Source organism: Microplitis demolitor, chromosome 7, assembly GCF_026212275.2.
Source record: "Microplitis demolitor isolate Queensland-Clemson2020A chromosome 7, iyMicDemo2.1a, whole genome shotgun sequence".
In the NCBI taxonomy this organism is placed as follows: Eukaryota; Metazoa; Arthropoda; class Insecta; order Hymenoptera; family Braconidae; genus Microplitis; species Microplitis demolitor.
This window is the reverse complement of record NC_068551.1, coordinates 7,997,647-8,018,528: the sequence shown is the minus strand read 5'-3', so window position 1 is coordinate 8,018,528 and position 20,882 is coordinate 7,997,647. Positions and strand designations below refer to the sequence as shown.

The window sequence follows — 20,882 nt, the reverse complement described above, 5'->3', positions numbered from 1 at the left end:
TTGCTTCTCAATGAATCAAAACATTTATTATAATTACTCATAAATAGCATTAACTTTTGCTTACTGCTTTTAAATCCCTACTAAGAATAAAAAAACATCGAAAGCAATTTTTAATATGTAAGAAAAACAAGTTCACTGTGTGAAAAATCGGTTAAAAACTCAAAAATAACACAGAACAATTTTTCTAAAAAATTATTTGTATTTTTTTTTTTCAAAAGTACATGGAATAACGAAACTTTTTTATTCTTTGAGTTTTTTTACTTAAAATATTTTTCAATAAGTTATAAGCAAAAAACCATGAAAAGAGCGGTTTTTTTGAAAATTTCATACCTTCTGAACCAATGATAAAAAAAATCTCAAAATTTAGGAGGATGAGTTTTTTGATGAGTACTGAAAAATATAAAAAAATAACGGAAATTAAAAATTAAAATTCTTAAAACCGTCCGATTTGGCGTGGAATGCCCCATATGTAAGTATATTAAATTACTTAAAAGTTATTTTATCGGGGTGTAGGATGCTTTGGATTGTTTTAAAAATTTTGAAAATACACTAGTCTCAAAAATTAATTTAATTAATTTAACGATTAGCTTTAATTTTAACCGTAATACTTAATTTTTCGAAACATCTTTTCTAACAATTTTATGCTATCGAAAATTTCACCAAAAATAATGAAAACTTATTTTCGCAGCTTAGTCTTCTAATACCTTCTACAAAAGAGCCATCCGGCCTTACCCGGAATGGAAAGGTAGATTTCTTATGCAAATACAATAAAGCTACAATAGTGTAATTAATACTTATTTTGTAAGCTTAAACATGAATTTCAAGGAAAAGGGTTATGCCTTATCATTTAGAAGTTATTAGAAGACTAAGCTGTAAAAATGAGCTTTTTTTAGTTTTTGTAAAATTTTCGATATCATCAAATTCTTAGAAAAGATGTTTCAAAAAATCAAGTATTGCAGTGAAAATTAAAGCTAACCGTTCAAATTTTAAGATACTTTTTACAGAATTGAGTTATCATTTTCGGTTCAAAAGTTATTTTAAGATAAAGCCAGAAAATTCATTTTTATGAAAATCAGAAAAAATTTCAAACACCCACAACTTCCAAACTAATCGACCGATTGGGCTCATCTTCAAACTTGATCAAGGTAATCGCCCAATAAATAAGTGTATAAAATTTCATTAAGATCCGTTAAGAATTGCGGGCGCTATCGTGATGACAAGGTGCGTTATATTGTATATATATATATATGTGTGTGTGTGGTGGTTCGGCTTCACTCTGCGAGATGGCATCGTACAACTTGCCTCTCGCAATACCTCGTCCCTACGATATATCCCACCTAAGACGTCGAGTTGGAAGTTACATGTTGAAAATGTTATATATTGAAATAGGTGTAGGGAGTCCCTTAGGTTAGGTGGGATATATGATAGACACACCTAACTGAGAAGTCTTAGCTATCGTATGCTTAGACGAAAGGCCTCTCACCCCACAAATACATTTTTCCATCGCTCCTCTCCTCATTATCATTCACAACGTTGCACTCTTTGGTATGTCGCGATTTAGCCAGAGATTGCTTCAATCCAAACCTAAAAAGTCGTCGCTACATATATATATACATACATATGTAAATTTTTGAGCGGATGGTATTTTTTGACTCTACGAGGTAAAATAGGAAATATGGTGACAAAATTCTGTAATAATTCGGTCATAAGACCCATTGCAATAGGCCGATTTCTAAAGAAATCTACCTAAAAAAAAAATGTTTTTGGATAATTTCTTTAAACTTTGATCTCGAGTATTTTTGAAATGGTGAAAGTAATCACTTACACATGTCAGATCTTTTTTGTAGATCATCCAATTTCCTACAAAAATATGTATAAAAATTTAGTTAAAAAATTTATTAATAATGAGATATGATATTTTTTATAAGGTACTAAAGAAAAAATGGAAAACTGTGATGAGGAGGATCTTCCTATTAATATTAAGAGCTCAAATTTGGTGAGTATTTTCTAGAGGTTCCAGAAAACCAACTTTTCAATGTCGGAAGTTAAAAAAAAATGTTCGCTTTTTGTGAATCACCTTAATATATATATATATTCTATCAAGGATTATCACGGTTAAGTTCGAAGATGAGCAAAATTGGTTGAATTTACAAAAATAACGAAAAATTCTGCTTTTTCGGTTTTTTTCATAAATATCTTTTTAACGGGTATATCTATCCTTATTAGGTAAAAAGAACTTGATAGTCGATAGAAAAAGCTACCCGAGAAAAAATTTTTATATATAATCATATAACATTATATATAAAAAATGGCCAAATAGAATCATATATAATTATATATAATCATCACATAAAATCTCCATGCAATACACTATCGAATTACTACCCATATTGCATAGATGTAGCTGCAATATTCCGTCGATAAATAGATAAAAATTTTTTAATATAAATTTTATATATTCTTTTTCTAGGTTGGTTTCAATAAAAATATAATTTTTACATTTTGAAATAGTGATGTGCGTTAGATTTATTTTTCAAAAGCCTGTGACTTGGTCAAAAATAAACTAAAGGGCAATTTTTTTTTTTCATTTTCTTTGTTTTCAGGTGTAGTTTTCAAAAAAAATTACAATAAAATTATTTATAGGTATCTTCTATTTCTTTTCTTACTTTCTTAAAATAAATCCGAATTCTTTCGAGGTTTACCAGTTTTAATTAATTTTTTCGTCTCAATTTTTTTAAACTCCGAAGTCGTCGAGAAATTCTCAAAAATTTCCAGAGTGATGTTTTGTAAAATAAGCCCAACTGGGCAAAAATTGTTTTTTCAATTGATAAAAAAAAAATAGAAGGAAAAGTCCGCCCACTCTGGGATTAGCGAGAAAGAGTGCAGAATTAATTGAAGTTTTTTTTGGAGAATTAAAAAAAAAAAAAATAACAATGACGAACTTTAAGCAAATGGCGGTTTTTCTCAAAAAAGCCAAAAATTTCATAGAGATTATCTTCTTTAAATTTTCTTGTATTTTTTTTTCTGAAAAGTACATTCAAAGACAAAATTTTGAATAAAAAAACGTCCCAATTGGTCAATTTTTGAAGAAGTTGTAGCTACTTAAAAAAATATATTTTTATATGTGTATTTTTAATATATTCTAAGATAAATTTTTAACATATGTAAAATATTAAAAAAATATATGAAAATCGGCCAAAGGTTAGCTATTTAAAATATATATTTTTTATGTTTATATATTTTTAATAAAGTTTTTTTTCGTATGAAAAGTATATTTTTTTTATAAATTTTTTTTCATGGGGGATATAGCCTATTTTTTGAATCAAATAATCAAATAGGCTTGACGTTCATACTGACATAGGCTCATATCCGCAATGACTATCGTAAATGTTACCATCCCCGTGATGGTAAAATCATCTATACTTACAATTTTTAAACGAATGAAAAATCCTTGCTACCATACAGGGTATACTCACTAGTTCTTTTTTATCTGCTAATGCCGCATTTACCAACATGCAGTAAAGCTGCAGAATAATTTTAGATTGGTGATTTTTTATGGAACTTTGAGTTGAATACCGATCATAATTTATTCTCTATTTAGTATAAAATAATATAGTTTGCCGTGAATGCGTCTTAAACACGTAGGTCGCATAGCATAATATTGTGGATACTAGAATATTTTGTATGTTTCCGTTCTAAATACTGAACCTTCATGAGAATTAAAAACATTAAATAGTTCTACGGATATGATTCCAGGAACTAGTTCCTTTTTGCTCAAGAAACATTCCAGGTTCAATCCGGAATGTTCCCGGAACTACCTACCTCTATTAAGCAGTTGTCCACCTATACATACTTCTATTGACACTAATCTTAAAAATAGATGTTATAATCAAAAAAGTAAAAATATAATGAAAATAACTATCATATATTTACAAATGATTAATACTATTTATTCATCAATTTCCATAGATAATTAAATGAAATTATTTCAAAAATGACACCTGGCTAATATAAAAAAATAAAGTTATCAATTAGTTGAAATAACATATAGTATATCACAGTTATTTATTTATTAATTATCCTGATCTTCAATTAACGAAGAAAGTTATTTTTAGAGCATCACAAAAAATTGGAAATGTATGATTATGCTAAACGAGATTAAAAATAAGTTGCCTTGATATTTCTTATTGACATGAAATTTTTTTTTAAATTATTAACCAAAATATTTGTATTTAAATATTATCTTATATTTTTATTTCGTGCAATATATAAACGTGTAGCTGAAAAAAATATATTTCGACAAGTGATTAAAAAAATCGAATATCAATATTAACTGTCAGTTGACAAAAAGTAATCGTGCACAATAATTGAAAAACTCGTCTCAAGCAAAATGTTAGGGGTTTTTCTTAATTTTTGCATAGTTGCTGGAGCTTTTACTCAATATGTGGCGAATGGTCCTTGCCCCAAAGTAATTGTTGAGGAACCACTTGATTTGGAACGAGTACGTACTATTTTTTAACCAAAATTATTTTAAACTTATAAATTTGATATTGAGTACAGACAATATATACTGCAATTAATTTTTATCAGTTGAGTGGATTATGGATTAGGTATGCAACAAGCGATTTTAACTCAGATAGTGCACAAATGTGTCCGCAGCAATTTTGGTCTCTACCTAACGATGAAGGTGTATCAAGACTTGTTTCTACTAGTATTTTATCGAAGTAATTTTATAATTTCAGTCGACTATTTATAAATATTTTATTTATGTAAATTATTTTTCGATATTTTATAATTTAGAACCAACAAGAAATTGAAAACTATAACTGACGTATCTTTGACTAACAATAATGCGCTATGTTTTCATCACCATGTACCAATTGTGGGAAATATCTATCGAGAAGCTTTGTATCTTGGCGTAGATTATGACAAGTACACTGTATCTTGGACCTGTGTGAACAATGGAACTACACAGTGAGTTTATAATTGGAAATTAAAATTAAAAATTTTATTTCTAAACTATTTGTATTTCAGTATTGAAAGTATTATGATATTTACACGAGAGAGAAACCCAACTATCGATATCCTGAAAATAGCGAAAGAAGCCTACGCTCGCTATGGTCTTGTAATGTCGCATGTAATCAGAGATAACCAAGATTGCTTTTGAATTATTTTTATGTTGTAATTTTGTGTCTAATTATTATAATGACTTATGATCTTGAATTTTAATAAATAATTTTGGTGAGAGACTTGAAAAAAAAATAGTCGGTTTTTTTGGGCCACCCTAATATAGATATATTCTTAGCATGGATTAAACCATTTTTCTTAATTAGAGATTATAATTAATTTTTAAATAATTAAAAATTTTTAATTCGAGATTTCATTAAGTAAAGCCCAGCCTTAATTTAATATTGATAATTTTATTTTAAAAACTAAATTTTAGATTTTTGATAATTTAATATTGATAATTTTATTTTAAAAACTAAATTTTAGATTTTCATTATAATCGTGAATTTTTTTAAATTTACTGTTTTTTTTTTTTTAACAATTAAATTTAAAGATGGATCACGATGAGATATTTGATTTTGGCGCTGAAAATAAGCGCCACATGAAAAGATACCTTTAGGCTCTGAGTATACTGCGTACTGGATACTGGTTCTGGTTGGTATGTTGCTGATGAAAATGGCTAATTGTCAGGCCAGTTGGTGCAGCAGGTGAGTCAAGATGTTAATGTTTTTCGGATCAAAGTAATAATTAGTAAACCATAATTTAATAATAAAATGGTGATTAGTGTTGCGATGACATTTCATTAAAACAAAATGTATAATATATTTATTAACTTATTTTTTTTTAAGTGTAATAAGCGGACGATTAAGTTATTTCTTTGTAAAAAACATTTGTAAAAAAAATGATTAAATACCATGTATATTAAAAATTATGAATGAAGAATTATGTTGTTTTGACTGGATAAATTATCACAAAGTGACAGTTGTTGAATAATTTAAGTTATCAATTGTAGTAAATCAATGATTTTTGGTAATTTATCTGGACACATCATCATTTAAACTACAGAAACAGAAGAACGATTTACAAAACCGTTCGGAAAACATAAGCTTTTTGATTTTAGTTGTATTAAATACCACCAACTCCAAAAAATACTTTAATATTGTATAGATCACCTGTAATTTTTATACGTATTTTCTTAACATAAAATATCTTAAATCTATAAAATTTAATCAACATTTAGTTTGTCAGTAAAAAAAAATATTATAATATTCTGTTTTTGTTTAATTTAAATTTAAATCTAAAAAATGTCATCGTGAAAATCACCTTTTTAAATTGTTCTATCATGACAAAGGGTTTATTCTAGTGTGAAAACTACATGATTGTGCGTTGGCCAATTTATAGGATAAAAAATTTAGTATACAAATCGCTTAACAAATTTCCATGGTAAAAATATTGAAGCCCAAATACAAAGGGGCAACGTGAAGTAACGGGGTCCGAAGTTATGGCTTCTGGTACATCATCCCTGGATAGTGCTGGAAGTAGCGGTAAATTTTTATTTGATATATTTATACTATTTTTACTTTCATTGTTGCTTTCTTTTATTTTATAAGAAATTCTTAATTGTCCATGTAATTTATGATCAGAAAAAAAGAAGAAAAACAAGTGCTTCGATGTGTAACTGAAAGTTTCTTTTCTGAGTGAAAGCTAGATATTTTTAAGATTTATATTTATTTCTTTCGGTAACTAGTTATATGTTTATGAAACTACTTGATAATAAATGCGACATTTCGTGCCAAATCGGACAGTTGTTAAAATTTTTATTTTTTATTTTTGAATTTTTCCTGGTCGTTAAGTCGTTTACTTTTGTTCTTATTGTTTATAAACAGATATAACGAGTAATTATTAATTTTAAACACCTGTTTATCGTAAAAAATTATAAAACTACTTGAAAGAATTAGAATAATAATAAATAGTGACAAAAATTGCCATTCGTAGTCACTACATAGTATAAAACAAAGTCGCTTTCTCTGTCCCTATGTCCCTTTGTATGCTTAAATCTTTAAAACTACGCAACGAATTTTGATGCGGTTTTTTTTAATAGATAGAGTGATTCAAGAGGAAGGTTTATATGTATAATAACATAATATAATTTAGTATCAGCATTGCACCCGTGCGAAGCCGGGGCGGGTCGCTAGTATTTAATAAAGGAAAAAAAAAATTTTCTAATTTTAAAAAATTGAAAAAAAATAATAGCCATGAAGGTCCCACGATCAAATCAGGTTTAAAAGTTGTGGAACAGATTGTAGTTTGTTATAAAAAAATTTCAAGAAAATCAAAATATCCATCAACTTTGGAAAAAAAGATTTAAAACTTTGAAATCACATAGAAAAATATTTTTAAAAACTTGTTTGTACTTTTTTTCTAAAAAATATATGAAAAAAAAAAGTTTGAATTTGGACCATCATGTTAGGAGTTAAAAACAAAAAAAACGATTTTCGAACGGGTAGTAAAAAATATAAAAAAAAATATGAATTTTTCAAACTGTTCGATTTGACCTATATATAAAAATAAATATTTAATATTTTTTTTTTATTCAAATTATTTTGAATTTAATTATTTTGTAATAGATTATTGGTTTTATACGGATTAAAATAGTTTGGGTAAATTCTTTTACTGTCGAGTAAATATATTTTCCTTTTTTCAGATGGGGTCTTTAATATGGGTAAGATTTAACATCTGCCTGATTAAATCTAAATACTAGTATTTTTAATTATTCATTTATCACTCAGTATTTTTATACTCTAAAACAATATTAGTTTTTTTTATCTATGCAATATATAGTCGTTTTTTTTCTTCACCTAGAACTTGAGTACTTGAGAGATAAAGTGAATTAAAATAAAAAATTGTAAATTCTGTAATATTTAAATATTTTTTTTCGATTAAATTCTTCAATATTAGTGTATATTTTTGTAAAAAGATAAAATTGTTTTCAATTTACTTCTATATATTTTAATAAAAATTATTTTTATAAAAATTAAAATTATTTGCATTTAAAAAATTTTTTTTTATGCTGTGACTTTTCTCCGATTGCACAAACTTTATTTAAGTAAACATTTTAATTCTTGAATTTTTAATTTATTAGTAAATTACAGTACAACAGGCATTATATTTTTTAGTTTATTTATTTTTAAACAATAATATTCTGTCGTTAATCTATTTTATTTACGTCAAAAAATTTTCATAAACGATATAAAATATACATTGTCATAGAATTCGTTAGTTTATTTCATCTCTAAAGGACTTAAATTAAATAGCTTGTATTTTTTATTATATGTATATCTTATTCCCATTTTTTTGGGCTCTTGTTTTGCATGAATTTCAGAACGGGACAGTGGAGGCTATGGCAGTGTTGGAAGTCCAGTAGGAGGTCCTGAATGTCGTAGTGATTACGACGGATTACAGGCACAATGTGATCAAGCCATGCACGAACTCCAGTTCCTTAGACACAAGCACTCAGATACAGTTAGACGGTTTGTTTGTTTTTTTTTTTTGTTTTTCTTTTAATTTTTCTTATTTATTGTTTTTAAAACCAACCAATACATAATAATTATTATCACTGTAATCAGTGTTATTTTTTTTTTTTTTTTTTTTAGACAAGTTTTTTTTGTTCGTATAGTGTATTGATTAGTTCTTTTGACCTGTTTCTTGTATTTTTTTTTTTTTTTATAATCCTACAATAAACGTTAATCTTGAGTTTATGTGTTACCGCTTAACTATGTCACGTTATTTGCAAACTTAACAGTACACTCATGGGGCTCTTGATACCCTATAGTATTGATTTTAAAAATAAAAATAGTATAGCAGTCAAATGAAGGCTCGTCGCAGCGTAGAATTGTTTTATAATTATAATCTATTTTTATAACAAGGTCGATTACCGTTTATCACATCGTTAATAATTTTATTTATTAGAAATGAGCATACTATGAAGGAATTGGAATATTATCGAGGACAACATATTGCAGCAATGAATCAGCTGGAAGCAGCCTCACAAGAAACTTCAGCCCTTCGGGGTAAATATAGTGATTTGATCAATGATAAACAACGACTTGATCGTGAAGTCCAGGCACTACAGAAAGAAGTTACAGAATTGAGGTGCCAAAATCAAGAATGTCTTGTAGATTCTGGAAACAGTGATGCCATTAATCAGCATTATGTATCTTTATTAAGAAAGTATGAATCTTTAAAAGATGAATATGAGTCTTTAAGAAAGCGTCATGAAGATCTTTTATCCGCACATTCATCTCTCAAAAATAAGGTAAAATTTATAACATCTTAACTTTTTAATATTTTATATTAATCGTTTAAATAAGATCATTTTCTTTTTCTTCCCCAGTTGGAATTAGCAGAAAAAGAAGCAGCGAGATGGAAAAAGGACCATGATGACGTAATTCAAGAACGCAATAATGCATTTAGAGAAAGAAATGGATTGAAACAACAATGTACTGCGGCAATCAGACAATGGGATATTGCATTACGTGAAAGAAACGAGTACCGCGAAGCCTTGGCAAAACTTCAGCAACAACACGAAGAAGCTGTCAAGGAAGTCAATCAAGGCATGATTCTTCGTACTAAAGTTAGTAAAGATATAAAACGATTAACAGAAGAAAGAAATGCAACTTTACAAGAGTATCGACTGATAATGGGCGAACGGGATACTGTTCACAAAGAAATGGAAAAGCTTGGAGATGATTTGACAAAAGCTTATGAAAAAATTGCCAAGTTAGAAAATCAAAATAAGCAACATGTTGATGAGGTAATTGTATTTTTTTTGTTTCATCTATTGTCGTTGTAAGAATTACTTTTCAGAATTTCATTTAATTTTACATATTAGTAGATAATGACAAGAACAATATCCAATTTAATTTTTTAAGAGCTACAAAAAACCAGTAAAATTTGGATTTTTATAGATTTAAACATGATATAACACTAATTTATTAGTAGGCTGTAACTCTTAAAAAATTTAATTGGATCATTTTCTTATTATTTACTAATAAAGTAAAGAATCCATTATCCGCTCACTTTTCATTGGAATTAAATTAAACCACTTAATATAAATTGATAAAAATGAAATAAAAAAATCGTTTTTTTTCATAGCTTTGAATATTAAAATAAAATTTTAATTTCAAGAATAATCTTGATAATTAAATTTTAAAATAAGATCGTTGAGTAGATTCATAGTCGCTCACTAAAAGTTGTGATATACTTGCTCAAAGACAACATTTACTTAGCTATCATAAGTTTATTCATTTGGAGAATAATTTATAAAATATATAACAATTATTCAAGAATTAAATTTAACGAAAGTTAAATCTCAGTCCTCATTTTTTAAAAATATTTATTGACTTCCAACTGCTATAGTGATTTTCAAATTTTATTAATTAGTTGAAAAAAATAAAAGCATTAATTGAAAAAAGGACAATATATAGATTTAAAAAAAAATTACCTACATTTGTTCTCAATGAGGAGTCAAACGAAATTTGGTAAATAAATTTTAGTTAAAAAAATTCTAATCATTATATGACATGAAAATTTTATTAAAATTTATTTTATAAATTTCGTTTGATAACAATTGTAAGTAATTTTTTTTAAAATCTATATCAGCGATATTGCAAATACGTTATTATTTCTTCAATTAATGCACCAATTTTTTTTAAATTAATTAATAAAATTTGAATACTGATATGGCAATTGAAAATAATTAAATATTTTTAAAAAGTGGAGGTATTGTTTGAGAATAGCTGGCTGACCGGGATTTTGAAAATCGTCAATTAATTTCAATTTATAATAAATTTCACAAATAATTATTTGTCAAAGATCATTTGTTTTAGTTGAAACTTTTTTTTATACAAATTATAAGAACGCATTAGTCAGTTAAAGTGAGCGACTAATGTTACTGATCAGATTTAAAGTTTTTACCTAATATTGAATTTTGTTAAATTTTGAACAGTAATTTTAAAACCGACAGTAATACCTTAAATTTGTTCTCGACGAATAAATTACATAATGACATTTTTCTTTATATATATTATGTTTTTTTTTTCTTTCTATTTAGAAAAAAACACTTTCATATCAAATTGAGACTTTAAGAAGAGAGATATCATCGGCACTGCATGATCGTGACGAAACTCTTAAAGAATGTAACGATTTAAGACTTAAGTTTGGTGATTATTCTGAAGGTTCAAGTAGAAATTACAAAAATCGATTGGAGCTTCATTCTTATAATCGTGAACGAGATAATTCAAATAAAGAAATTGAGAGAGAAACAATTACGCGAGACTATGCTAAACGTGAAAAAGAACAAATGGATAATTTAGATCAGGCTAATTTAGAATTAGATAAATTAAGAAAATCTGTGGATACTTTACAAACAGAATTGGAAGAGGCATTACAAGAAGCTGAGGTATCAAAACGAAGACGTGATTGGGCATTTAGTGAAAGAGATAAAATAGTATTAGAACGTGAGAGTATGCGAACTCTTTGTGAAACATTGAGAACAGAAAGAGATCGAGCTGTTTCTGAGCTTGCTGGTGCTCTTCGTGACTCGGACGATATTAAAAAACAGCGAAATGAAGCATCAAGAGAACTTAAAGATCTTAAAGAAAAAATAGAAAGCGGGGATCACTCGTTACGATCAACTCAATATCACGATGATAACGACATGATTGAATGGGACATTATTACTATTCCCATTGACTTTGGTAGGGTTTGTCAAGATAATGATAGAGATTTAGGATTTGTTCTCGCTGGTGGTCGAGATGATCCTCATTATCCCAATGATACGGGTGTTTACGTCGCTCAAGTAACTAAAGGAAGTGTTGTAGATGGAAAATTAAAAGTTGATGATTGTATTATTCGTGTTAATAACGTTGATTGTTCTACTGGATCAACAAGAATGATTTTAGAAAATTTACGAGATTTTACAGTCGGATCAAAAGTTACATTAACAGTTAGAAGAAGAAGATCTACTCGTCGATCATTAAGAACAATTCAATTACCAATTGGTCCTGTTCCTCATGGCATAGCTTTGGAACTTGGAATTTATATTGCTAAAATTTCTCCAGGTAGTTTGGCTGCTAAAGATGGAAATTTAGCTGTTGGAGATAGAGTTTTAAATATTAATAGTAAACCAATGGAGGGTGTAACTTCAACTCACGAGGCTATGTCTATTTTAAATGACACGACAGTTGATGTATTGACTATTACAACCTTGAAAGGAATAGCCTTGTCATCAATATTAAGTACCGAGACAATAGATACAAGTTTTGGTTCTGATAAACAAAAAATGGTTAATAATTGTTCACAAACAGAACAAGAGAGAATGATGTTAAAGGCAACGTCAGATGATTATGAAAGACGTTATATTGCATCTAATTTTGGTGATAGAAGTATTTATAAAGTTTCAAAATCAGTAAGTAGTGAAAAATCTAGCGGAATAAGTAATGCTTGGGGTAATTTTCGCGAAAAAATTGATATTGTCACTGGTAGAAGACATAGTAAAGATAGAGATGATAAGAAAAAGCGTCACAGAAATTCAAGTCCAAATACTTTTGAACAAGAGCAGGATGCGATCGCTGAATTAGATTCTGTTATTGAGAGTCATTATAAGAAAACAAATAACGGTGTATTTAAAAGGAGTAAACGAAGAGGAACTGAAAAAATAGAGAAGAATGGAGGCACATGGCCAAAAGCACGCGGTGGGCCTTTGATCCAAAACGGTACAGGGACGATTCTTCAACCCAGAAAAACAAAAGAACGGCTTCCATTAAGTGTACTTTTAAATCAGCCGCCAAAATATGAGAGCTTCAACTACAATCGTATATCTAATCCTGTTCCGTTGTCGACATTTCCAAACGTAAGCAATCGTCATACAGTTTATAAAGCCGTAGAATATCCAATTCCGAACTTTAGTAAATCTGGTCAACTGTTTGGACAGAAATCCTTTTCTCCTGCGGTCCAGTTCAAGGATATGTCGCTGGACAACAAGAAGCCTTTGACGGAGTTCGAGACAACAGAGAGTCGGCTCAGCTCGTCGCATGCACCTTCTGAGACAAGTATAGATTTTTCAGTAAAATCCACAGGTCGAGAGCCGGATTATGGTCATGCAAAACGACGCACACCAAAGCCATATACTTCCGGAAGTCATGAAAACCAACCAGATGGACTTCAACACAACCGCGTTCACTCTCAACTTTACCCTCTGGTGACTACCTCTGGATCATCGTCAAGTGTGCCAAGACAGCAACTTGCTGGTAATTTCTCGTTTCCCCCATATGCTCACTTACATCCACACCCACACCAGCAGAATTCTTTGCCGTCTCGTTACCCCTCACCACCGTCCTTGCCTTCCTCCCAATCTGGAGAGTTCATTGGACTCCCGGATGCCCGATCTTTTTGTTTCGAGCCACCTTATAGTCCTGGACAACCAGGATTTGGTCATTTGCACACTCCCTCTGTAGACTTGCACTATCACAAATCTCGAGGTCATCCTGCAGGCATTACCTATGAATTATCAACGTATACTCATGGTTATGAAGGAGGAACTTTTCCGAGGAAAAAAGAAAATCAGAGATTTAGGATACCATCAAATCCTAGCGTAACGTCTAAAAGTAGCGTTGGAAAATTATCTACGGGTAGTATTGAAAGAACATCCGAAAGAGGCAGTCCTATGCCGACATTTCATGTCGAGGTTTTGAGTCCTGGTATCGGTGGAGGTAACAATGGAGGAGGAACAGTACGAGGAAGTTCAAATATTAAACGAGCTAGTATGCCTGATTATTACACCCAGCCACGACCAGCACCGGGAGAATTGCGGCGGGTCCATATTGATAAATCTGTTGAGCCTCTTGGAATTCAAATTTCGTGTTTAGACAGTGGGGGTGTATTTGTTTCTACTGTTAGTGAACATAGTCTAGCTTCACAAGTTGGACTACAAATTGGAGATCAACTTCTTGAGGTTTGCGGTATCAATATGAGGAGCGCTACTTATGAATTAGCTGCACATGTACTCAGACAGTGTGGTAATTCTATTACTATGCTGGTCCAGTATAGTCCAGATAGTGAGTATCTTAAAGTTTTTGTCGAAGGAAGGAAATTTTTTCAAAGTATTCCTTGCTTTTTAAGCACCATTTTTGCATTACTTCCATTCATTGACACAATTTTAAATTTTTTATATCAATTTATGTTTCTTTTTTTGTTTTTTTCTTTACAAATTGTCCGATTGTACAGGAATCGATAAAAATTATATTCACGTATTTCTTATAACAAAAATAAAAATCAAAGAGTGAATGATAAATTTATATCGATTCTGAAATTATTTATTATAATAAAATAAAAATTATTTTTGTATAATTAGAATACAATGAGCTCGAAGGTTCAGGTTCTTCAAGTTCTTCGGAAGCAGGTGGAGAAGAAGGTGCCAGTCGCAGTGGATCACCAACTCCTTGCAATAGTCCAGAAGCACCGCGTAAATCAGCTCTAGAAACTCACGAATCAAAAGAAATTGAACGTGACAAATTAAATACTTTGATGCCACCATCACGAGACCGGGAAGTTAGAAGTTCAGCTTCAATGGAAGTTCGTGGTACTCAAGAACGTGAACGTGAAATTCGACAATCAGCATCTTTAGACATAAATATAAGAAAACCAGAATTGCGTAATTCAGCGACAATTGATTCTTTACGTAGCGCTGGTAATACCTTAACTCGAGCTCAAATAAATCAAGCAGTAACAACATTGCAACGACAAAATGCAACAGTAAGAAGCCCAACGCAAGAAGAACAAAATCGGAAAAGTCCACCTACCATTGAGCCTCGTTATTTATTTATAGAAACACGCAAATGTTCAAATCTTGGAATTTCATTAGTTGGTGGTAATGGTGTTGGTATATTTGTTCATTCAGTTCAACCAGGTTGTCTTGCTGAAGATGCTGGGTTAAGAACAGGCGATAGAATTCTAGAATACAATGGTGTTGATTTACGACAAGCAACTGCGGAACAAGCAGCTCTTGAATTGGCACGTCCAGCTGATAAAGTCACTCTTGTTGCTCAGTACATGCCGGAAAGGTATAACGAAGTAAAAGACAAACCCGGAGATAGTTTTTATGTCAAGGCAATGTTTGATCGGGTAGGCGAAGTTGGTGACAGTTTACAGTTACGATTTAATAAAGATGATATTCTATATGTAGATAACACAATGTTTAATGGAACTCCGGGGCACTGGAGAGCTTGGCTTGTCGATAAATCTGGTCGAAGACAGCAGTGTGGAATTATACCTAGTAAATTTAAAATCGAAGAAGAATTATTATTGAGACGATCACTTGGTGATTTAGAAACTGATACCGGAAGGCGGGGTACTACAAGTGCAAGAAGAAGCTTTTTCAGGCGAAAGAAACATCATAGATCCTCTAGTAGAGATAGTAAAGAACTTTCTCAGCTTACTGGAGTTAATCTTGGATGGTACAGTGACAGTGGAACTTTGAATGAAGAAAATTTACCTGCTAGTTATCAACGTGTTGAGAGATTAGATTGTAATATCACAGTTTTAATATTTTTTTATTTTATTTTTTGGATCGATTAATTCTTATAATAAATTTATTTACATTTTAGACCCAACTTTGAGACCTGTATTGATTATTGGCCCATTAAATGAATGCGTCACGACAAAATTACTTCAAGAATTTCCTGGAGAATTTATTCGATGCATACCAGAAGCAATGCATTGCTCTCAAGCTACACTTGAACAGGGATTACGAGATTCTCATTATGTTGATTATAGAAAAAAAGGAAGTTATTTTGAATGTACAACTGTAGAGGCTGTAAAAGAAATATGTGTCAAGGTTAGTAAAAAATATACTGTTTTTCTTTTTTTTTATATTAACTCTGGTTAAAAACTCCAATTGAATCCGATTGAAAAATTCTAATCAGATTTAATGGGAAAGTTCCGAATGATTCCGATTGAAAGTCAATTGGAAAAAAAATGATTATTTTTCGATTGAATCTGATAAAGTTTCAGTAGGGTTTAATCGGAGTTTTTAATCAGGGTATTGCACGGAAAATTCAATAATAAATTATGTTATTTTCCTGTACAGAATTCACACTGTATTCTTGATATATCTATCGCCTCAATAGAACGTCTCCATAGGCATCAAATTTATCCAATAGTTTTGTTAATAAAATTCAAAAGTACCAAACAAATAAAAGAAGTGAAAGATTCGAGATATCCTAGTGATAAAGTAAGCGCCAAAGCAGCAAAGGAAATGCATGAACATGCTCTTAAATTAGAGGCTGAATATCGTCATTATATTTCTAGTAAGATTTACAAAAATTTTATATTTTATTGTCGTGAGAGAATATTTCTTACCTGCCGATTGAAAAATTTATTTTTCTTTCATAGAAAAGAATTTTTGAGAAATTGGGAAAATTTAAAAAGTTATAAACATTATATAATGTAATTTTTTCCCAACTATCTTTTTCATGCTGATTCAGATAGAATGTAAATAATTAATTAAACAATTTTAATAAATATCCCGGGTCTAAAAAACAACGTAACTTTTTTTACTTAAATTCAAGTGAAAAAAAGCCATTCGGCATCTGAAATGAAAGTAGATTTCTTATTATTTGTTTATTTACTTTCAAATTTTAAGATAAGATTGAATTAAAAATAAATTTTTTTCGGCATTTTTTAATTCAATAAACTTAATCAAAGCAGTCCCACAAATTTAGATAAAATTATAATTTCAATAAATAAATAGGTAATTTTTGTTTAAGAAAAGGCTATTCTAAAAGTATAGTAAGATGCAATCGCTCGAAATAGATTTTTTTTTTTAGATTCAGAAGTTATTTGACGATAAATCAACCAAAGTCAAATTTTTTCGAGAAATCAAAAAATTTTAAACGACCATAATTTCTAAACTCTCTATTCGATTTAGTTTATCTTCAAACTGAACTAAGCTCTTTAACTAAAGAATAACTTTAAGAAGTTTGATTAAGATCCGTATAGAATTATGGTCAATATCGTAGTAGAATGGCACGTTATATTTATAAACTTTTTAATCAATGGGATTTTTGGACCTACTCGACTAACCCACACAGAAAATGGTAAAATTTTACTAGAAAATTCGCGTCATGAGAACAAATACAATAGTAAGATTTCTATGAAATCTACCAGATGTCAATTTTAAGTTTTTTTTTTACAACATTAATTTTGCCAAAATTAAGACCCCTATTAAAACTGGCTATTTAATTCTGCGTAGTTCAATTATAATATCAATAAAATAATTCAATATCTATAGATGTATATATTAGGGTGTCTCAAAAAAAAAAAAAAAAAATTTTTTTTTAACTTCTTATGGGCTAAAATGTAACTTTATATTATAAAAAAAATCCTCACCAAATTTCAGCCAGATATCTTATAAATTAATCTATCACAAGGAGGGTCCCCTTTCCCATTTAAAATATACGCGAAAATTTTTCATTTTAGTTACTTTTAAAACACTAACTGTAGGAAATGAAATTTCCTACAAGAACGTGCTTATCAAAATTAAAAAAAAATTTTTTTTGATAGAATAAAAATGAAAAATAATTTTAAAAAATTAAACACTGAGGAAACTAAATTTTTGTCGATCTTTGAAGCCTCGTAACTTTTTCCCAGTTCGTTTGACGTACATAATGCATCAGCACTTTTTTGTAAAGAATTTAATTTCCTACGAAATTAGACCAGGCGGAATTTAAAAAAAAAAAAAAAACAAATTTTTTATAGTCTTAATAACGAAAAACTAAAATGAAAAATTTTCGCATGTATTTTAAATAGGAAAGGGGACTCAATTTTAAATATATCTGTCTGAAATTTCGGTCTATCAGTTGACCCTGCGGGCCAGCCCCAAACTTCCTGCTGTTTTCGATCTCGAAAATACTTTTGTATGCCGTTGTTTGCGAAAAATAACGTTTTTTACCATTTTTTCTCTAACAATATCTCTCAAGCAAATTGATTAAATTTTGAAATTGATTTATCTAGTCGTTTTTGAGAAATTTCAAAAATACTATAAAAAATTTTTTTTTTTAATTCTTTCGACAACGGCTTCTCCTGAAAGAATGAACCGATTTTGATGGTTGAGGTGGCATTCGACGTGGCTTATAAAGTTTTAGAGCTGATTAGATTTTGAAATCGATCCATTGAGCACATTAAAAGTTATCTAAAAAAAAAGGTTTTTGAAAAAATTCTATTTTCGGAATATATTCGAACGCACTTGACCGATCAATCTCATTTTTTCACGGTTTCTATTTATTAACAAGCGAATGACACCTTAACGATCAAAATCGGTTCATCCGTTCAAAAGTTACAGATATTTACATACATGCACATGCACTCGGACATCTTCGTGAAGTTAGTCAGGATAGCTTCCTAGAACCTTAAAACGTCAAAGCCTGATAGAAATTCGGTTTTCAAAAATCGGACTGAAACCAATAACTTCCCGAATTTTTGAAATTTTTCAATTTTCTTAGCAGGAAGTTAAAAATATTTGTTTTTTTTTTTTTTTTTTTGGGACACCCTAATACATATATAGGGTGTCTTACCAGGCGAGCAAGTGCATATTTACCGGTGACTCGTCTTTGAAAACGTAGTGAATTTAAACAGAAACAGAACGAAAAAAAAAAAAAAAAAAAAAAAAAAACATTTTTTTTGTGGAACTTTTTTTATTTTTTTCGTTTAATGATAATAAAATGAGAATTAAGCTATTGTAAGAAAACTAAATTTATTAATCAGTTTATCTATTCAATAATAAATCTGAAAAATTTTGCCAATAAAAAAGAATTATCTTTTCAAGAATCGCGAGTACAAACCGAATTTTCGGATTTTGGATTTCTAATTACATTTTTAATATTTATGAGACTCGAATGATGAAAATCTTTCGAGAACGTTCGTCTTATGCATTTTTTCGCGAAAACTGACAAAATCGCTTTAATGATAATCAATTGATAAATTAATCGAAATCTAGATTCCGATAATTTGTTGAGTATGGCCCAGCCTTAACGACAGTAACTAGTAATTATATTTATAATAAAAAAATTAATTTAGTGTATTTATTAATATTACAGCTATTATTCCTGCTGGTGTAAATATAGCGTATATATGTACGCAAGTAAAAGCCGCTGTCGATGAAGAGCAAAGTAAAGCACTTTGGGTACCTCGTGGGCAAACCTGACATCAAAGGGGGCCCCACAAACCACAGTGGAAGTCAATCTAAATCCACCGGGGGCCCCCATGTCTGGCACATATCATGCAAGAGAAACATTTCATTTTTTTTTTTTTACTACGTCAACTTACTCGATGTTATTGTTTCTCATATTATTTATTCACGGTTTCCTATCAGTTGTGATGCTAATTTTACCAGAGTTTTATTACTTAATGTTATTAAATTTATTTTTCTGATTTTATCTTACCATATTTTGTAAATTTTTTTTTATCAAGTCCCACATATTGATATTTTTGTTGGAAATAATTTAGATAGAATGATACTTAAGATAGTATTGAAATGACTGCCAGTTGTAATTGAATAATTGTTTTTCTTTTATATATTTATATATATTGAATTGGAACTTAAATAACGTATAGAAAAGGTGAGATAATTATCCATGAAACCGTTGAAAAATAATAGTCTAAGGCCCGGGCTTGAGTTAATTTTTTTCTCATTGGTGGATTTTAAAAAAGACTTATTATCATTATTATTATTATTATTATTATTATTATTATTATTATTATTATTAATATTATTATTATTGTTATTAATATTATTATAATAGATATAATTAATGGAATTGATATATAAACTCGCGTATATTATTCGTGAAATTAAATAAGAGAATTGTAAATAACTTAGCTTTTTTTATAAATATACTTTTTGAAAACTGTCTTAAGTTAAAAATTTAAGAATTATTGTTATAAATTGAAATGCAAATGAATTCTACATATTAAGAAAAAAAAAAAATACAAACATGGGATCAACGTAAACAGGGTTTTTCCTCAAGTTATTATTGAATTATAATTAAATAAGATGTATGTCGTATGCAATAATTCATTACACGCATTAAAAACGACTGCAAATTAAATACATTTCAGTTAAACTGGCTCTTTATTGTCATTTATATTTATTGTTACATTTTAAACAATAAGAGTCATTCATGTTTTCAATTACTTTTCGTCATATCATTTATTTTAATGAAAAAAAAAATTTTTTTTGAAATATTGAAAAGCAATAAAATTTTGCTAATCAGTTATTATAAAATTATTTTGTTATCGTATAAGGAATGATAAAATGGAAAACAAAAATTTTTTTAGTTTTTTAATAGGAGACAATATTTAAATGTAGGTTAAATAATTAAGACCAAAAATTAAAGGAATACTTATACGATTATACAGTGATTTAAAAGTATTAATTTAATTGTTAGATATGGATACAAAACATATTGACAGTATTTTGATGATAACAAGTTAAATTACAACAAAAGAATAAAACGTGATAATATATGTATTTGTTACAAAATTTTTTTTATTATTTAGGTGTAATAATTAAACTATCAATATCATTTTAAACAAGATTGAATTTAAAATAAAATAAAATAATAATGTTGCTAACTAACACAAGAAATAAAGTGATACCGATATTATTCTTAATCACATGTACTGTGATACATATTAAACGTTTTTACAATATACACTGTAAAAAATTTCGAGTAAGCGGTGTCGTGTGAATGATTTGGTGTAAAAGTTATATGACGCACGGCGATAATATTTTGGCTGTGTGGATTAGAACGATCACA

General features: G+C 29.0%; 2 protein-coding genes across 10 annotated transcripts; both read left to right on the top strand.

Moving 5' to 3' along the window:
* The first annotated feature begins 3,630 nt into the window (after window positions 1–3,630).
* On the top strand, window positions 3,631–5,225 carry LOC103578468 (uncharacterized). Of its 2 annotated transcripts, XM_008559587.2 has the most exons (5): window positions 3,631–3,641; window positions 4,281–4,501; window positions 4,591–4,724; window positions 4,801–4,974; window positions 5,035–5,225. In XM_008559587.2, exons 2-5 carry the CDS (start codon window positions 4,391–4,393, stop codon window positions 5,165–5,167), a joined length of 552 nt encoding a protein of 183 aa, XP_008557809.1. In that variant the 5' UTR covers window positions 3,631–3,641; window positions 4,281–4,390; the 3' UTR covers window positions 5,168–5,225. The 2 variants fall into 2 exon arrangements, with proteins under 2 accessions (XP_008557809.1, XP_053596655.1); XM_053740680.1 differs by lacking the exon at window positions 3,631–3,641 and having other exon boundaries at window positions 4,256–4,501.
* Window positions 5,226–5,658: 433 nt separating this feature from the next.
* LOC103578467 (disks large homolog 5) lies at window positions 5,659–20,191 on the top strand. Of its 8 annotated transcripts, XM_008559585.2 has the most exons (12): window positions 5,678–5,747; window positions 6,371–6,551; window positions 7,712–7,729; window positions 8,390–8,537; window positions 8,977–9,322; window positions 9,401–9,820; window positions 11,120–12,919; window positions 13,001–14,123; window positions 14,420–15,592; window positions 15,672–15,901; window positions 16,154–16,373; window positions 19,161–20,191. In XM_008559585.2, exons 2-12 carry the CDS (start codon window positions 6,509–6,511, stop codon window positions 19,265–19,267), a joined length of 5,628 nt encoding a protein of 1,875 aa, XP_008557807.1. In that variant the 5' UTR covers window positions 5,678–5,747; window positions 6,371–6,508; the 3' UTR covers window positions 19,268–20,191. The 8 variants fall into 8 exon arrangements, with proteins under 8 accessions (XP_008557803.1, XP_008557802.1, XP_008557804.1 ...); XM_008559581.2 differs by having other exon boundaries at window positions 5,659–5,714; window positions 6,359–6,551; window positions 11,120–14,123; XM_008559580.2 differs by having other exon boundaries at window positions 5,664–5,714; window positions 11,120–14,123.
* The last annotated feature ends 691 nt before the right edge of the window (window positions 20,192–20,882 follow it).